At 36.5% G+C, this 19,990-nt stretch overlaps 1 protein-coding gene and 1 non-coding gene across 3 annotated transcripts in view; both read left to right on the forward strand.

The window, feature by feature from the left end:
* Nucleotides 1–19,990, forward strand: part of LYRM4 (LYR motif containing 4) — a 134,265-nt gene that overhangs the window by 63,372 nt on the left and 50,903 nt on the right. The window contains exon 3 of one of the 2 annotated variants that reach the window (XM_016126807.2): nucleotides 5,819–8,535. The exons of the other annotated variant lie outside the window; for it this stretch is intronic. Coding sequence (XP_015982293.1) covers nucleotides 5,819–5,827 — 9 coding nt within the window. The 3' untranslated portion in view covers nucleotides 5,828–8,535. Of the gene's footprint in view, nucleotides 1–5,818; nucleotides 8,536–19,990 lie in introns of those variants that run through there. 2 annotated transcript variants of the gene reach the window in all.
* On the forward strand, nucleotides 18,513–18,675 carry LOC118606160. Its single transcript, XR_004952310.1, has one exon. It is a non-coding gene; the product is annotated as a U1 spliceosomal RNA (small nuclear RNA).

Raw genomic sequence — 19,990 nt, forward strand, 5'->3', positions numbered from 1 at the left:
GAAAACTGTCCCAGTAACACCAAACAAGGTGAAGCAAACTGGATGAGCTTTATGTTCATTTTTGTAACTCGAGTCTTGTGAAAACATCCCTCTTGCAATATATGTCCCTTGGGTTCTAGTCATTATCACCTCTAAGTGAAGCCAGGAGTGGGGAGAGATGGATAAATTTCTCATTTTAACCACAATCATTGATTTTAAAGGTGATGCTCCTTCGTACTATGGCTGATGTCCTGGAGGAGTGAAATTAATGGTTTTTCTGTAATAGAGGTGAAATTTTCACGATTTTTTCAATATTCTGTAACACTTTCATTGCTCCCTGAATAGATGCATTGTAAGATCTAAACACAGGATGCTGCTAGCGAGAGACTCTTTACTCTCCCTTTAACTTCCAAAACAGGAAGAAGCCAGGAATATTCCCAAAGAATCTACTGTGGAAAACATCAGGTCTGATAATAGAGAGCTGAAGAGAGGAGATGGCTTTCTCCAGTTCGTGTACTGTATCACAGATCTTTTTTCACAGAACTCTGGATCTCAGAGCCAGAAGTGATGTTAATGGTCACCACGACCTTCCTCCTTGCCCCCAGTTTACTCCAAGCCTTGGAATAGGTCCTTAAGTCTGTAGTTTCCGATAGTCTTATTCCACAGTAACCAGTACTGCCAGGAATCTGCCCATTATCTCCAGGACAACTTCCTATTGAAAGCAACTCTGGAAGTAGGTGGTTCATTACTTTAAAATATGCTTTTTATCAGATGAATTTCTTTTTTGCATATGTATTTAAACAGGAGCCCTACACTCATAAAATTGGTCCAGAGAAGGTGAATATCCCATAAAATTTGTAAATGAAAAAAAGTTTAAAATAATGACATATTATTGATCACTCTTGCATTCATTAACTGCTCTCTTCAATAACATAAGTTAGTGGAATTTCAAACATGTTAATATAGTTGTTGTTCATTTAAAGGGGAAGGATTGCAGTCTTAAACATTATATTTAACTCTTTAAAAATGTGGCGTCTTTAATGCTCCTCGTTGTTATTATTCTAAGACTGATTCATGCCTCATGGATTCATTAGCCCTACATATCTTGGGTACATACCTGAAAATACTGCTACCCAGGTTAGAGCCTTGGGCTATCTCAAGGAGTAGCTTAAGAGAATTTTGCAGACAGAAGGTTTCAGTTCCTTGAGCAATGCCCAGAGCATAGCTCCATATACAGCATGTGTGACAGTGTTGATATGTTTAATTGCTGTGTTTGGTATTGACAAATGTGTAATGGCACAGAGCATAAGAAATTTCATTACATCTCTGGCAAATTCACATTGAAAGAAAGAAGGACAGATGGTTGAAAACAGCCATAAAATATTCTATTACATGTCAGCAAAAAATCATTAGACAGTAGTTAAAGAGATGTTATTAATGGATAAGATTCACTTGGGGAGTCGTGTTTCTAGAATGCACATTAAAGCAAAGATACTTCTGGTGTTTTTAATGTAATCAGGGCCAAAGACAAACATATCTTTCTATGTAATTAGAAAATAAATTTATTGACAGTAAGGAAGCTGCTATGCAGCCTGGCTCCACATGATTTTGGGAAATTATTGTCTTTATCTTCTAACACCAAGACAAAACATAACTGTGGGTATAAGCCCTATAGGTCACTGAAATAATACCATATTATTTTATTGACATATTCTGAGGAGATGAAGAAGGGGCAAAGTTATTATTTCTGAAAATCATCAAAAGCCCATTTTTAAAAAGCTATACACAGCTAACTAATTTGTGAACTATGAATGAATAATTTTAATTTCCCAAGTGCTTTAACATGTCCCTTTTGAATTAAAACAAATGTCAGCATTTTGAGTTTGTGACCATGAGAATGATTTTAGTGTATGTTTTATGTCTGTACGACCAACAGCATACTGTCTATAAGATAATGGAGAGTTTTCTAGGCCAGGTACTGTCATTTAGTGTGGTCCCTGCTCCGCAGAGCACAACTTTCAGCCCTGCAGGTCCAGAATGTCAGAATTATCAGAAGATCAGAGCTTGGGAGGAGAGGCTTTCTCCTTAGGGCCTCTACCGTTGCTAAACAGGGTCAGGGCAGCTGTGTGAATTTAGCATCAAAGCAAAAGAAATGAATGGACCTGTTCATGACCTGAGATTGTTGTTCTTAGATAGTCCAGGGCTTCCTCTCACACAAAGTGTTTGAAAATGCTCTTTTCTCAGCTCTTTCTTTCAATGGGCTTTTGAAAATTGCAGCTCTTCAGATGGTGCTCTTTACACAGGAACAGCCTGTGTTTCAGCATGCTTTCCCATCACGTCAAAGTGCATGGGTTTCCAGCACATTTTCACTTTTTACCTTTTAAATCAGATGCCAACCTATGGCTTTCAGGTAGGCCGTAATCACTTAGTGCATCTCCAGAGCCCATTTTGGGTATGGGCAAGAGTTCCTTTCTGCAGCCCATGATGCTCATTGTGTGTGGACTCAGGAGTGCCTTTTCTGAAGTATGCGACCTAAAGCTACAAATACAGACTACAGTCCTGTCAGCGTCCCCACAATGCTGTCTGGGTGTTGCTGTAGGTTTATGGACTCTATTCCAATGGAGTGGTGATTTACAGTGTTCTGTATCAGAAACTGATTACCTCTGAGTAGGTTTTCCCTCCATTCATAACTCTTTCCTTATCCCTTCAACCAAAAAATAATAATAATAAACAATTTAAACATGCTATATAAATCTGCCATGTTTGATAAAAATGAGGGTGAAATCTCAGCACCTACCATGACAGTGGCATAAAATCCCCACAGTTTGCTTTACTGGAGTTTCCACCACAGAAAAGAGGTGCTTTGTCATCCTTTTGGAGTCTTAAAATGTTGATAAACTCGGTTAACAAGCATCAGCAAAATGGTAACAACTGATATTGATTTTCATATTATGGCTGTGGGAAGTTTAAACTTCTAGATTAATACCTAATTATAAAAATAAGTCTTGGCCCTCTTTTAACACTCATTATCACACACACACCCCCCCATCCTTATTGTTCATTTCTGACATGGGTGTATCTTTCTCAGACAAGAGAATAAGTCTTCGAAGTGCTAGATCCCAAACAGCTTTAGAGATTCATACTTGTAATCGCAGGAATTGAAGAGATGGAGGGCTCTCATGAAGCAGTGTTTTAGTGTTTTGCCTGAGAAGGAGAAAGAATAAGAGCTAGGGATGGATATAATGTTGATGAATAATTAGGGATTTTGTTGGCATTGGCAGTGTTGATACGAGGTTCGTTTTGTTTCTTGTTATTTGTGTAATTCATAGTTATTGGAATTTTTGAGGGGAGAAAAATTCAGTTTTTCTATCATGAAACACTATTATTTTCATGTATAGTCTTCTAGAATGTTACTTCCACAAGTAGACACACAGAAATGTATACTTTCATTAATTAGAATCCTACTAATCATTTGTAACTTAACTTTATGATTTCCTAAATAAAATTAACACACTTTCAAGGCATTAAAAATATTCATGCATCATTTTCAGGTGGACACACAGGGTGCCACTAAGTGTATCACCATCATCTATTTTGCTGGTCCCCATTCTCTGACCTTTAGATCACTTCCAGTGTTTACTACTTTAAACAATCCTCTGATGCACATCCTCATGAGTAATACATCTTTTTTAATTTAGCTAGCTGTTCATTTAAGGTAAATTCCTGAGAAAAGACTTGATAGGTCAAAATTTATGCCCGACATAAAGAGATTTATACATGCCCAATTGGGAGGAGAGAGTGCTCGTGTTTGTTTTTAATATTCTACTACTGCGTTACTCCTATGCTGTGAGATTAGACGTAATGAAGTTATTCAAATGGCCATATTTAAAAGGAATAAGTTGAGAAAAGTAATTTATACCTAATTATTTATTAATTATTATTTATACCTAATTTCTTTTGGGATCACAGACCCTTTGTAAATCTAAGCTTTAGATACTCCTCTTGAAAAATGCATATATATATATATATATATATATATATATATATATATATATATATATATATAATGCCAAGGAGTTCATCAACTCTTAAACCTAAACCATGGCCTCCAGCTAAGACTTTGGCTTACAGCCACTCCCTAGTTTTTTAGTTTTTGTTTTTAATAATTTTCACTTTCATACCAGTTAAGAATGAAGTTAATTTATTGTTTCTGTTCCAGTCTAGTAAATATTTTATACTCCTGAGTATATGCTCTATTTAATATTAGACAGTTAAAATATAGTATTGAAACTGAGAGTGAAAATCAACTTGCAAAAAGACAGAATGCTACTACTACTCTAGGCTTAAATTTGGCAGTGAATTACCAAAGATTTATTTGAGCTCTTTGGGTGAGACCACATTGTAAATATATAGGATGTGATGTTCACATACTTCACTTAACCTCATCTGTTCATGCATTTTTCCTGTTTGAGGATTTATCTAATTGAATGTCCCATTGCCCCATTTAGTGTGACCAAAGCCGAACATAAAAATTTTTTTCTCCTAAAGCATTCTTCACCTCCTTGCATCTAAACGTCTGTACATGTACCACTCTTCTCCCTGTCACTTTAGATTCTGCTTTAGTCTTCCCTTGCCCAGTGTATTAATCAGGGTTCTTCATAGAGATACAACTAATAGGAGATACATTCGTGGGGGCAGAGGGAGGGGGCTGGCATGTCCCAAGTTCTGGCTTAGTTCCAATCCAAGTCTGAAGGCCTGCAAACCAAGATAGCCAATGGTTTTAATTCCAGCCTGAAGGCCAGCAGGCTCAAGACCTCGGAAGAGCCTTTGTGTCAGTTTGAGTCCAAAAGTGGGGAGGGCGGGGTGGGGGGACAGCTGATGTTCTTTTAAGGTCATCAGGCAGTAAGAATTCTCTCTTAACTCAGGGAAGGGTCAGGCTTTTTGTGCTGTTCAGGCCTTCAGCTGATTGAATGAGGCCAACCCACATTATGGAGGACAATCTCCTTTTCTTAGTCTACCAGTTTAAATGTTAATATTTTCCAAAAACACCCTCACAGAAACACCCAGAATAATGTTAGACCAAATATATGGACACCCTGCGGCCCAGTCAAGTAGACACATAAAATTAACCATCATGTCCAACTTGTCTACTTATTAATTGGTCCCCATCTCCTGTTTATTCTTCCCAACTTGTGTCTCTTTATATCTCCTCTTCTTTCCATCTCCAGCTCTACCTGCTGAGTTCAGAATCTTGTCTTAATCAAAGATTGTTGCAGTAATCTCTCAATTGGTATTCTTACCTTTATCAAGTGATTCTCAAACTTTTTACCACTAGTACCCATTTTACTATTTTTTTCTTATGAATCCCAGATTCTGAGAGAGTTTTGTCTATCAAGCCAGCTGTTTTGCCACTTCTAGTAATCAAAACCATTTATAGTTGTCAGTAATAATAAGTAGCATTTTGGGGTGTTTACCATATACTAGACACTATTCTGGCCTTTATATAATTGACCCTATTTATATAAATTACCTCTCTGAAGCAGATACTATTCCATTCTCACTTTATGATAAGGAAACCCAAGCCTAGGGGGCTATATAAATAGCCCAATGTTGCACAGCTAGTAAAACAGCCAAGGCAGGATTCCAGTCCAGGAACTATGCATGCAGAGCCCCTGGCCTTTACCCTACAGATACAGATTCCAATTCAGTGCTGTGAACAATATGGAATAGCTTGTTAGTCTTCCCCACAAGTTTGTAGAATTCCAAATAAAACCAAAAAGATCAACAGTTACACTCAGTTGTTTCACTTTATCATGGATCACTATATTATTTCCATTAGGCGTTGTAGAGAAACAGTGGAATCTCCTGCTTTCAAATGAAGAAGATGTGATGTTGGCCTTTACCTCTTTCTCAGATCCAGAAACCTTTGGCATTCAGATCTTCCAGATGGAATTTCTTCTCCCTTCAACCTACACTGTACATAGCAACCAAATGGACCTTTTAAGATTCTGCTTCATGAGCATATTGAATCCCTTAAAGTTCATCTCCTTCGTTCTGCTCAGTTGTTGTTTGCCAGTCCTCCCAGCCGTGACCGTGGGTCTGGTCATGTTTGTTCCTTGTCTCTGAATATGTCCCTCCACAGCACCTTTCCTGGCCATTCCTTTAAAGCTTATTTCTCTCAAAGCTACAAATTATTCTTGGTCTTGGAATGTTCTGTCTCACTCTGGTCATCGTCTCTTCCTCTTTCAAACCTAATAGAAGTCAAACAGATGCAGAGTGCAGGATGATGACTAGTTTTTTTCCTGTTCCCTTACAGAATAGTGAGATAAACGGTTAAAAGGCAAGCAAATAAATTAGCATATAATTTTAAATCGTAGATTGCAACCCTAGATAAGAAGTGCTTTCAAAGTTGAAAAAGAGGTTTTAATTTACAGTGAAAATATGTATGATGTATAGGTGTGAAAATATGTATGCATCCCACATATAGTTGATCCTCATTATTTGCGTATTCCATATCTAATCAATACATCTAATCAATACTCACACTTTTACCCTGGATAGTTATCTATTCATTTCTATTTAGTTGTGCCATTCACTGTACCATTAAAGTCCCAGTGTAATTCCCCATTTCTAAAGGGATACCTACTTGAGGATGCCCTCATGTGCCCTGACAATTTTTGCTCATGCCTTTTGCTATTTGTGTCAGTTAGTTCCATGTATTCTTATTAAAAACTGACAGTTTTCCCTCCTTTGAATTCCAAATTGATCAGATCTGACTGCTATCATATAAGTGAAAAGATTTGCTGTTCAAGTAAGAGAAAGACAAAAATACAAAATAAAACTGAAAAAAAGTATAATAACCCATATCTATTTTACTTTGATTGACCAGTTGTTAATATTTGCCACATTTGCTCACTCTCACTCATCTGCACACCCTCTTGATCTCCTCCCTCTCTTTATCACTATCACTGTCATTCTGTATATTTTTCTTGAACCATTTGAATGCAAGTTGTACACATGACACTTTACCCCTAGATTTTTCAGTATGTATCTTCTAAGAACAAGGAGATTCTCTTACATAGCCACAATACCGATATTATATCCAAGTATTTGTAAACGATGCAGTAATATTATCAATTGGTGTAACTTGGTGTCAATTCAATAAAAATTAATCTATATTCCCCTTCATACTCCTCTCTCTCCCCCTTTCCTATCCAGGATGCAATAAAGAGTCAACCTACTGGTTGTCATGTCTCCTTATATCTGGTTCACCACACCCCTATCACCACTACCCATCCTTGCCTTTTTTTATCTTTTATGACATTTCAGTTTTGCAGAGTCCAAGCCAATTGTCTTGGATAATGTCCTGCAATCTGTCCTTGTCTCCTTGCTCTCACAGCTTAGATTCAGATGAAACATTTCTGGCAAGAATACTACCTAAGTGATGGCAGGAGGCACATACTGTAAGTCTGTCCTATGTTTGGGGGTGCTCAGTTTGATCATTTGTGTGAGCTCTCCTTTTCTCTTTATAATTAGTAACTGATGTTTGAGACCTAGTGAATATCCTGTTCTTTAGCACCTTTTCTTTCAGGTTTCAGTACTCATTGGGGATGACCTTTACCTAGAGTAATTATTACATGAGTGGTTGGAAAAGGTGATTTTCAAACTAGCTTGCATTCTATAAAGAAGAGCTTTCTCTTTTCTGCTCCCTCCCTTCTTCTTTTTCCCTATTTTTTGGAGTATCATAATCCCATAGATTTTTTTTTTTTTAGTTTTATCATCTGTTACCATCATTATTCCTTTTGGTGTTCACATTGTCCCACACTGCCCTGCTAACCCTTTTTACCCAGTTCCTGTGTTCCTTCGACATGGCCCCATTAGTCGCTGAGCAGTTCCTTACTTTCTGACGCAAGGTGTTTTCTTTCTTTGTTCCTTTCCAATACTATGATAGAAAATGCAATTATCTATTATTTTCTATCCATAGCCATATTTAATCAGGAGAACCAACTATTTTAAATAAGAAAACAAAAAAATGTAATATATGTCATTCATATTTAAGCATCAAATGTAGCGTATTTCTCTGGAAGTTGATTTCTGGCTCAGAGCCTAGCTACTAATAATAATAAACAGGTACTTCCTGTCATCGAAGAGTGAGCCATTAAGAAATATCTGATTTGGCATTGTTTGTGTGTGAAAAGGCTCTTCCATGACAGCAGAAAAAGGAAGGTGAATTGTACTTATAATTCAGAATATAAAAACATTATTGGACAGGTGTTTTCATAGTTCATATTGTTTGCCCAGCACAACGCCAAGTGCTGTTATAGATATAAAAGGATATAGTGTTAAAAAGGAAATGAAACTAGTTAAAAAATGGAAACAAGCCAGTGCATGACAGTATACTTATCAGTGTTATCAGGAATTAATAGAGGAAGAGAATCCATCTGTGAAGGAGCTCAAAACAGTGGTGAACTTTGAATTGACAGCTGTGTTTCTGTGTGTTTGTATAGACATAGAACATTTTCTGATAGTAGAAACTGTTAACAGTGAATATCTTTGGGGAGGGCGGGCCAGAGGGGTGAGAAAGAAGGAAACTTAAACTTTTTATGTTATGTTCTTTTGTACATGTATTACTCTTGCAATAAAAAGATAAATTTAAGATTTTTCTCATTGAATTGTTTGAATTGATGGGAAAAGGGTGTCTGTGCCAACTGAATGAAACACCTCAAGCCCTGGCATGTGTTGGGTTGGATAGCAAGGGTAGCATTAGATTTGATCTTTTAGACAAGGGTGGACAGCTAGAAGATGCTGACAAAAGGAGACATGCTTTGAGAAGATTAACTTAGTGGGAAAATAATTTGCACACATACTAAAGCCTTGCCTTTTTGGGGGAAAGAGTCACTTTATGACTTAAAATCAAGCATAGTTCTAGTGTCTTTGAAATACACTTTGATAGTTATTTGTTAAAGTGAAGTCATTGGGAAATGTCTTTTGAATGAGTCAAGGTATTATGTAAATATACACAATACCTTTGTATATTTATGGACTCTTAACAATTTTTTTTGATCGACCATTTCTGAAATTGCACTCCTTAAAAATGGGCTTCCATAGCTTTGCCCCAACCATTTTATTAAAATACTACAAAGGTTTAAATGCCAGTGATCATGTATCTATCTGTTTATGGCACCATCTTGAAGTAATCACTTCCCCACAATAAACAGTATTGTCAAATTCTAACGGTGTAGCATTTGGGGACAGGATGCCATAGTAAGGTGATTTTTGTAGCTTAGTTTTGCTTTTACGTACTGGGCTCCTTTCAACCATGAATTCCACATATTCCTAAGAAGACACTTTCATCTTTTATGCACTGGTAAGAGTGGCAAGGGACCTGTAAGAGACACTCTGTAAACGTGTGACTCTTCCCCTTCTCACCCGTAAGGCTAAGCATTCCCAACTACGGAGTTTTTTTGCCTTGGCTTGGTTTGGTTTGGATGGTGTCTTGTTTTTTGAGAGTTTGTTTGTTTTTTACTCCCTTGTGTATAATAAATTATACCCAAGGAAAATTATTAAACTCTCGAAATAAATTTAACTTCTATTCACTCAAGTATAAATAGTCCCAGTTTTCAATAATTTATTCATCTAGGTGAGCTTTTTTAAATAATTATTTCATTCTGAGCCACTTGTTACTTTTTCTTCTCTGTCCCAAAATAAGCATATGAAACTCTGACCAATATTTTGCTTTACCTATGCTTAAGTGTCACCTAGTGGTGGTGATGGTAATATACATCCCATTTAGGGGTAAAAGAACTTGTTTTTCTCCCATCTACTCTCAGAACATCCTAGAGCAAAAAGGAACAACAAATAGAAAATGGCTTGGGTACAACAGTATTCTCTACTCCACGTCCTACCCCACCCCCTATATCAACAGAGGCAATGAAACACCTTGGGAAAAAAATAGAGAACAACGAATTGCATGCTATATACATCTTTAAAACTGGGCCAGAAAATTACATGACCCAGCTTTTCAAAACAGCTGGCACTGTCTCAGCTGCACACTGTGTAGATCATGATATGATTATGCTGGATAACTTTTATGCTTTCTAAACGTAACCTTTAAATATTTAATGTGGTTAGGAAGATTTTCCACAGTCGGCTTTCAACCCTATCACAAATCTCTGTGTAGCAATGGTTATTGTAGTGTTATTTCTTAAAAATTCTATTTTTTTAATGTATTACCAAAACTGAGGTAAATACAAACAAAACAAAATATTCTTCAGATAGCTCCTTCATAGCACTTGCTATTCTAGCATATAAGAAGTAATTTTCTTCCACTGTAAGGATATTTTTTATTGAAACTTGAATTATAATTATAATTTTATATTTTTTTAAATACATTGTCCATCTATTAGTTTACTGGTTATGTTAAACAATCTCGGCTTTTTTCATAATTCCTAGTTTCATTTTAAACTTTCATTTAGTGGATTATAGAAATGTGAGATTTAATCACAGTAGCATATTTTTCTAAAAATAGAATAAAATAGAGCAAAAGGAGTAAATAGAATAAAATAGGTTTAAAGGAAATAAGCTAGCATTTGTTGCAAGCTTTTAGAAAACTTTGTTGTGTCATATTTAAAAATGAACCCCCCCCCCCCCGGAATTCATAATTGCATCCACTGCTTAGTTTAGTATTGACAAACAAAACTATAGAAAAACAAATTAGGACAACTGGATGTTAGTATTACTAATCTGCAATGAGATGCTAAAGGGTCCCTTAAAGACATTCGTCTTTTCATGGTATTACATTTTTTTGAAAAGTAAACAGAGACGTACACCTGTGTATACTAAAGCTATTGCTAAATAATTACAACAGGAATAATAAGTGGTGATTTGAATGAGAAATTAAGACAAAGTCATTGAAACTGAAAGTGTCTCACATCTTTTATTTCTCTATTTTCTCATCAAAAGGTAAAGAGAATGTTTCTAATTGTATGCTTACAATATATATTCCTCAACATCCTTGATTGAAAGATATAATACTCAGTAGTACTGCATTTAAACTTTTAAACTAATTTCCAATTTTAAAAGCTTTTATAGAACATACTGTTTCCCCTTCATTGTTCTAGTATTTTTTTTAATTCCCTTTAGATTATCAGTCATATAATTGCCCTGGGTGGGGGGAAGGGGCAAACAGGGAGGGGGAATTATTTCCAAAATGAATCAATTTTTAAATGAAAAACCCAATTATATATTCCATTAAAAAACACTTTTAAAAAAACATTTATAAACAGTGCAATATCATCAGTGTACAGCTCAAAGTATTTTTATAAACTGAAGACATCATATGCTAAGAACCCAAGTCAATAAAAAGAACATTATTGGCACTCCCAAAGCCCCTAGTACTTCACTGCAGTCGCTATACCCCCACCAAGGATACCACCATCCTGACTTCTCACAAAGGTTCATATCCTTTTTTTGGTTACTTTCTATAAATGGAGTCTGGCTACTCTTGTTCTATATTGTTTGAGATCTGTCCATATTATTGCATGCTGGTGTGGATGGTTCATCCTCAAGGCTGTACATTTTCATTGTGTGAATATACCATAAATTTCATGTGTCCTTTCTACTACTGTTGGACATTTGGATAATTTCCAGTGTGGAGCTATTTTAAACAGTGCCAATATGAACATTCTCATACTTGTCTTTTAGTAAATGGTCATTCTAGGAATGGAATTGCTAAGTCATCAGTTTTACATATGTTGAGCTTTAGAAGATACTACTAAGCAGTTTTCCAAAGTGGATGCATCAAATTGCATTTTCATCAACAATCTGTATTGCAGTTGTTCCACATTCTTTCCAATACTTGGTATTTCCTTTTTCATTTTAACTATTCTAGTGCATGTGGTGGATTTAATTTTAATTTTTTAATGGTTCATGAAGATGAACACCCTTTTAGGTATTTGTATATGGAGGGATATTTCATGTTTATAGATTGGAATACCCAATATTATAAAGTTAGCAGTGTTCTCCAAGTTAATGTGTATATGCAGTGCAATCCCAGTCAAATTACAAGCAGTTTTTGTTTTAATTTTTTGGAGGAGGGAATGGGGCAAAAACTGAGAAACTCATTAAAAATTTCACCTGGAAATGCAAAGGACCAAAAATACTTAGCTATTTCTTTAAATAGAAAGAATGCTGGAATACTTTCATTACCACATACAAAACCTATTCTAAATCTCTGGTATTTAAGATAGTGTGTATTTCTGTAAGACTAGGCTAACTTATCAACAGAACAGAGTTTGGAAAGGGACAACTTTTCGAGTAAATGGCATTTAGTCGAATGCTATTTGCAGGGAAAAGTATCTTGACCCCTTCCTCATTTCATACATTAACATGGATTGTAGATTTAAATGGGAAAGATTTTTTAAAATTAAGTTTTAGAGGAAAACCAAAGAAAACATCTTTATTCCTTAGAGTAGGCAAATATTTCTTAAACAGGACACAAAAAGTATGAACCATAAAAGAAAAAAATTAATACATTTAATATAGTATTAACACTATATCAAAATTATATCAAGGCACCATTATTAAGAGGGCTAAAACACAGAATGGGAGAAAATATCCAAGAAAAGATTCATATCCAAAATATGTAAAGAACTCCTACAAATCAATTTTTGGAAAGACAGAAACACACTTTTAAAAATGGGTAAAAACTTTGAACACTCACTTCACAAAAGATGATATCCAGATGGCCAGAGAATCTTTATCATTCACATATTCAAGTAGTACTCCTTTATTAGTGACATTTTAAAGTAGTATGCTTATTTTATGAAATGTCGGTGGAGTGTGTGATTACATTAAAACTCAATGTCCTGTAAATATTACTGTTTTAGGCTCACGATATTTTGATGCCGTGGACACATAAACATGCAGAATCTGAAGGGTGCAACAGCAGGAAACAACAGATGGTTTTCACACATACTTATAACTCTAAAAAAATTTTAGTTTTTCCATTACAATGAAATGTGAGCAAACAGATCTCCCCTGATGCCTGCTCACACTGCCTGCCCTTCATGACCCCCACACACACATGCACACACTCACACACAAACACACACACACACACACACACACAAGCATATACACAATCTGATCTTTGAGCTATGGATATCTCACCCCTGATCCAGAGCCACATTGGGCTCACTATTACTGTTTACTAGTGTCATCTTTAGGGAAATAATAAAGGGACACACAATGGCAGGGGTAGTTGTAATAAGGAAGTGTGTTGTATGATCTGCTTGGAAAAGTTTTTCAGCTGAAAATTTAATGGTTTGTTTTTTAAGTAAAGGAAACATGAACTTGATACAAGACCAAGTTAAAACATTCACTCTAATACATATTCATTAATTAGAATCTTTTGGAGAGCTCGAAAAACTTTCTAATACCTGGTGTCTGTGGTACAGCCTGGACCCTGGGAGGTATAAAAGCTCCCTGGGAGATTCTGATGTGCAGGCACTGGCAAGGCCCCTGCTGGTGCCCGAGCCAGGGCAAGATGAAACTGAAATGCCTCGGTTGCCCTGAAGAGCAACCCTTTTAGACTGCATAACCTATATTTTGGCTTGATTGGGGAGGGAGGGTACTTATTCTTTTTTACAGTTTCTCTTCAGGGATTATGAGTCCTAGGCATAACTAACAGGAACTGAAACTGTCTTTTTAAGAGCATGCACACAGATTTTCTAAAGAGAAAGATTTTCCTTCCTTTTTAATTATACCGAGAGCAGCTCACGGAAGATAATGTATAGAAAGTGCTAGCTCAGCAGAGACTGCTGTTGCATCCAGGGAAGACCTAGAATGTTAGTGCATTTGGCTGTCTTCCCTCTTTTCTTCTCCACAGCCCCACTACGCTGATTAAGAATTCATGATTATAACTCAACTATGTCAGTCTTGTGAAAGCACAAAACTGACAACTTCTTCCAGTTAGAAATCTGGTGATAGAGGCTGTTTTGATTTTTATTTTTTAAATGCCGTTATGCTTAGAGATATGTTTTGATGTAAATAATCACTAAAATTTTTATAATTTATGCAGCCTTTTGTACGTGCTTTCTTTAGTGATTAATATATTATTTACTTTCCTCTTGGGTAACCAAGAATAATCGATGTGTTACATTTTAACATTTTGTATTATACTGCTTTAATTGATTTTATAAGTTATTCCAAATGCTGACCACTAAGGTTTTTTATACTCATCTAATCTGTTTAAGGTCATGGTATGTTAGGGGAAAAAAAAGGTTATATACAACAGTTTGAAGACAATACAATAGGAAAATCTAAATAAAAGCAAATAAAGGAAACCCTTTAAAAATAAATCCTACTAATTTATCATTTAGCTAATAGTTTTTTTTATGTCTTATGTTTTTTTCTGTTCCTTTACCCATGTCTTCTGCCATGCAAAGAGCAAACAAGAAATAAAATTTTAATCTGCAACCTCACTTAACATCATCAGTAATAATTCTTATTGTTAACATAATTTTTCATTCACTAGATCAGAATATTGTTATTTAATAGAATATCTAAATTTAGAAACCATTAAGTATAATTTGGAATATTTTGGTTACTCCATAATTTAGAAATTTCTACTAGTTTTAGACATATTGTATATATGGTCCCAGTAGATTGGACAGGACCAGTAGTATAATATTCTTTATTTGTCTAATGGGAAAAGGAAAGCTGAAGTCCACAGAAGTTAGACTGGACTTTCTATATTGTACATACAGAATACAACCATTACTGTAATTCCATTCTTCTGATCTAAATCATTTGCTCCTTATTTGTTTTTGGACCATTTTCATCTCTGTAAATTAACAGCCCAGTTGACATGAGGCAGAGGAAGAAAAGGGAAAAGTATGTTAATAGTCAGCAATTGCCACCATAAATTGGGTGATCAAGCAAAATGCCATTTCACAGCTCAACTTGGTTAAGAACCACACCCCTACAAAATCAGCATTCTAGCCTCCAGTTTTCAGCTGAGGAAATGGAGATTCAAAGAGGCTAGTAATCAGCCCCAAAGAGTGGAGCCCAGGTCTGTCAGACACTGGCATTCCTGCAGTTCCCTACTTCTCCAGTAGCTTAGAATCTGGTTGGGAAGGAGGAAAAATTAGACACATAGACACATACCAGAAATTAAAGTATCATTTACTATTGTGAGTTGCAAAAACAGCAGTCACTAAGCCAAAGAAGTCCAGAGAAATAAACAGTCACTTCTGGGTAGATAATCAGCAGAACTCCTTCTTCATTGAAAAGCTCAGCCGTAAAAGGTGAAGTTTAAGAGAGAGGGGATTTCAGGAGGGAAAAAAAGTAGAAAGAAAAACATTCCAGGAGATGATGGCTGAGAATGAGATAGGCACAGAGGAGGAATAGGTGAGCAACAAAAGAAGTAGATTCCCCAAGACCTTGCACACGTGCTAAACGAACATGGCAAGTTGATATCTGCCCAGTGTCCAATATTAAGATAAATACTTTTCAAGTTAAAAGAAGTATCAAGAACTTTGGACTGAGAAGGTCCCATAAAGCTTCACAGGAGAGAGATGATTTGGGGGCGAGGGGTGTAAGATGGTTATAAATTTTAAGGAAATCTCTTGAGCAAAATGTCGAGGTGGAAAGACTGAGACCTAAGATACGTTCACCTGTCAATAGCTAAAGGACAGCTTTTCTCTAAGAGAGACCCTGAGATGGGTTTGGAGAGTAGGTAATGAAGAATCCTTTAAAGTGTTTTAGTCATAATGCTGCCCTTACCAAAGTCACCACTGACCTCTTTATTGTAAATACGATAAATAAATAACAATAAAATTATAAGTAATTCCCATCCCTTTTCTTCCATAATATCTCTTGACTTTTGACAATGTGTTGACGTATTTCTCTTAAAAACACTTTTGCCCTGGTTATTTGAAATAGCCCTACTTTCCTGGCTTTCTTTTCACTATTACTCAGTCCCCTTTGTCTCTTTACTCATCTCCTTATCCCAGCATTACCACAGTCTGCCCCCACCACCCCCAGCTCACCTTCATCCTCTTCAGGTGTGACTTGAGGGACAGCAGCACTCCAATACAGGTCTCCCTCCTCTCCACACCTCTCTCCAGACCACACACTGACCTGCCTTCCTACTCGATATTTCCCCTGGATGAGTATGACTATGGCTGCAGCCTTGCCCTCCAACCTGGCTCTTACCCAGACACAGATCTGGGCCTGTCACTCCCTACTAAAAACCTTACTGTGACTTTCCCATGCATTAGCATTAGAACTTATCTGCTCCTTACTTCCTAATGCGGCCCAGCTGGGTGTTACATTCTGGACCTTCCTACACAATGAGGGTCCGACCTACATTTCACTAAAATTATAGACCTTTGAAAAACTGCTCAAACTGATTGGCATGTTGCCTCTAGAAATCTTGGTTTCTTCTGGATTTGACTCTCTTCCAACCTAGCAAAGGCAATGGCGGTGATCATTTAGACTTCTGCTTGATGGGCATAACCTTAAGAATTGCAGGCCAGAGAGAAAAAACCTCCATGAAGCCAATTTATCTTATTCTGTGCCAGGTGCGTTAGAAAAGAATATTGTTATCAATGCTTGCCTGTGACATTATGTTCAGGGTAAATTTTCATTGCAAAGACTACCTGCCAAAGGTTTTCTTCTGTTCATATTTGCCTATTCTTCTTGAAATGCTTTGAAATATTGATTGATTACTCTTACATCTATAAAAACACATATATATGTATGTACATATCTAAATACACAATCCATACACACACACTAATATACAGACTGTCTTTAACTTCTGATAGCTCAAATTTTGATTGTTTTCAAATTTACAATGGTGTAAAAGTGATATACATTCAGTAAAAACCGTAAAGCAAGTCCTCAAGTAATGTCATTTTGTGGAGTATCATTTCTTTCAAAGTCATTTTGTTATAATGATGAAAAAAGAAATCGATTCCATCCAGGGCCACTGTCTGTGTGGAGTTTGCATATTCTCCCCATGTCTGTGAGGCTTTCCTCCGAAGGCTCCAGTTTCCTCCCACATCCCAAAGATCTGTACGTGAAGTGCATTGGCATGTCTACATTGTCCCAGCCCTGGTGACTATGGGTTGTATGTGAGTACGCTCTGTGATGGCCTGGTTTAGGGTGTGTCCCACCTTGTGCCCTGAGCTGCCAGGATAGGCTCTGGACTACCACAATGCTGAACTGGAATAAATGGGTTGAAAAAGAATTATCTTACTTGTTTTTATTCATCTTTCTTAAATGTATATATGGTTTGCATTTATTTCAGTGTTTAATATTAGAAGTGTTTGGGTTCTTTATTTAGAAGTTTGGTGATGTTTTCGTGACCAGAAATATGCCATCAATGAGATACCACCTCACACCTATTAGAATAGCTATAATCAACAGGACAAGTAATAACAAATGTTGGAGAGGATGCAGAGAAAAAAAGAACCCTCATACACTGCTGGTGGGACTGCAAATTAGTACAGCCACTATGGAAAACAGTATAGGAGTTCCTTTAAAAACTAAGAATTAATCTACCATATGATCCAGCAACCCCTATACTGGGTATTTACCGCAAAGACTTGAAAACTTATATCCATAAAGATATCACACCTATGTTCATAGCAGCATTATTTACAGTGGCCAGGACATGGAAGCAACCAAAGTGTCCTACGGTAGATGATTAGATAAAGAAGCTGTGGTACATATATACAATGGAATATTACCCAGCCATAAGAAGAGATGAAATACTGCCATTTGCACCAACATGGACGGACTTTGAAATAATCATGCTAAGCAAAATAAGCCAGACATAAAAAGTTGAAAATCACATGATATCACTTATATGTGGGATATGAACCTAAAAGCATCAAATGAACAGGACAAACAGAGACTCATGGACATGGACAATGGGCTAATGGTTACCAGAGGGTAGGAGGTGGGGGAAGAGGAGGGAGGTAGATGGGGTAAAGGGGGTCAAATTTAGGTGGTTAGGGGGAAGGTGAAGTGGGTAAAGGGGATAAAATATATGGTAGCTGAAGGAAACTGGACTTTGGGTGATAAACACACAGTAGAATATAGAGATGTCAAATGATAATGTACACCTGAAAATTATATAACCGCATTAACCAATGTTACCCCAATAAACTTAATTTTTAAAAAAAGAAATATACCGTCAGAACTTAACTTGTTTATATCAGTTAACCTCTGATAAAATGGATTTATTATATGTTGTTTCCTTTAAAGTTGCCATTTCCAAGAACCTATCAATGATGTATGTTAATTGAGGACTTACTATACTTCACATTTTGAATTTTGATCTTTTCCTTGGCTAGCAATGTACAGTCCAGTCCTCTCTTGTGGTGGAGCAGAGCTTCCAGTAAGCCACGTGATCACAAGAGTAAACAAACAACTGATATACTAAGTGTATTTACAATGTTACTTGGTTTTACCTAACTGTAGGCCTATGTGTTTTGATCACAGTTAAGGTAGGCTAGGCTATACATACTTGGCAGGGGAGATACCATGATAATGAAGGTGGTTTTCACAGGACGAGGCTCACCCATCACACTCTGGGTGTGCTAACCCCTGCGATTCCCCCAATTACAGGAAACTCGACTCCATAATTTGTGGTAGTGGGGTCTGCATTTGTGTTCTCCCCTATATGGAAACAAACAAAAAAAAAGAGGATGGCTAGGTTAAGGTATGATGTTTGGTAGATAAAGTACATTAATGTTTTTACTTATATTTTCAACTTATGAGCTTATCCGGATATAACACCATCATAAGTTAAGGAATATATATACTTGCAAAATAAACACGTGTGCATACATGCATAAATACAGACACATAGATACATACACACACACACACACACACACACACACAAACACACACACACAGAGCTTTGGTAGAATGGAGGCTATTTTTTCTTCCTTTTTCTTCCCTCTGATCATTTCCCAGTAGTAAACAGTGGGGTTGCTTTATGTTGTTGCTGCCTTGGAGTTTAGTGCTGACCCTCTTTACAAAGACGTGTATCCTGTCTTCATCAGTTGTCACCAAAGGCAGCCAGGCCTGCCATCTGTGCTGAAGCCACCTGCCTTCCAGCGGGCTGGGGTGGTCTCCCTGCCATCTTTGCCCACAGACTTGATTTAAATCCAACTCATGTCACCCTGCTCTGGCTCAGGCACTGTTAAAATTGAGAGATACATTCCATTTTAAGCAAGAGCAAGCTAAATCTGTCTTCTAAAGAAAAACAGGGACAGCCTCCTGTGGCATTTCTTTAAATGGATTAATATGTTGATCTTGGAGAAATCGGGAGCCATCCTTCATGTTTTCATTATTAAGCCAGATGAAATGAAAACCAAACCTCACTGCTAAATGCCACCTCTGGGAATTTTGCTGGGTTGTTTTTATTTCAAAGTAACTTGCAGAATTTCTTCTTTAGTTAAAACATAGTGTTGTAAATATAAATTTTCAGTTGTTTTTTTTTTTTAAGTTTAGACGCTATTTAGTTGCTTCCTGTTTACAGAACTCATGCCAAGAACATTTTATAATGTTAACTGGCTGTGAATATCTAATCATGTGAGAAATAGTTGCTGTGTATGTACCTTCACATATTAAATAAATTGCAACCTGAGCCTTGTAATAAAGTACTAATTATCAGAGTAATGCGTCATAGTCCTCACCAGATAATCTAAGTTCTTATTCACTTAAATGGTGGTTTTTAAATGAAATTATCAGTCATAAAATAAAATGTAGGCATTAAGCGGTAACTTCTGCCATTGGTTATTCATGATACTTTAGGGAAAAATACGTTCTCATGTTGTAAGTCCTTCACTCTCTCTATTTATAAATGAGCAGACAGCTGTATGATGTTAAGAGAACGAAAGAATGCTTTTCTCTGTTTTCTAAGGGTCGCAAACTCTGAACTTGCGATTCTACGCTGTTTATCTGAGTTTAAAGGGTGAGTTATAGT

Source organism: Rousettus aegyptiacus, unplaced genomic scaffold (genome assembly GCF_014176215.1).
Source record: "Rousettus aegyptiacus isolate mRouAeg1 unplaced genomic scaffold, mRouAeg1.p scaffold_m13_p_1, whole genome shotgun sequence".
Taxonomy (NCBI): domain Eukaryota; kingdom Metazoa; phylum Chordata; class Mammalia; order Chiroptera; family Pteropodidae; genus Rousettus; species Rousettus aegyptiacus.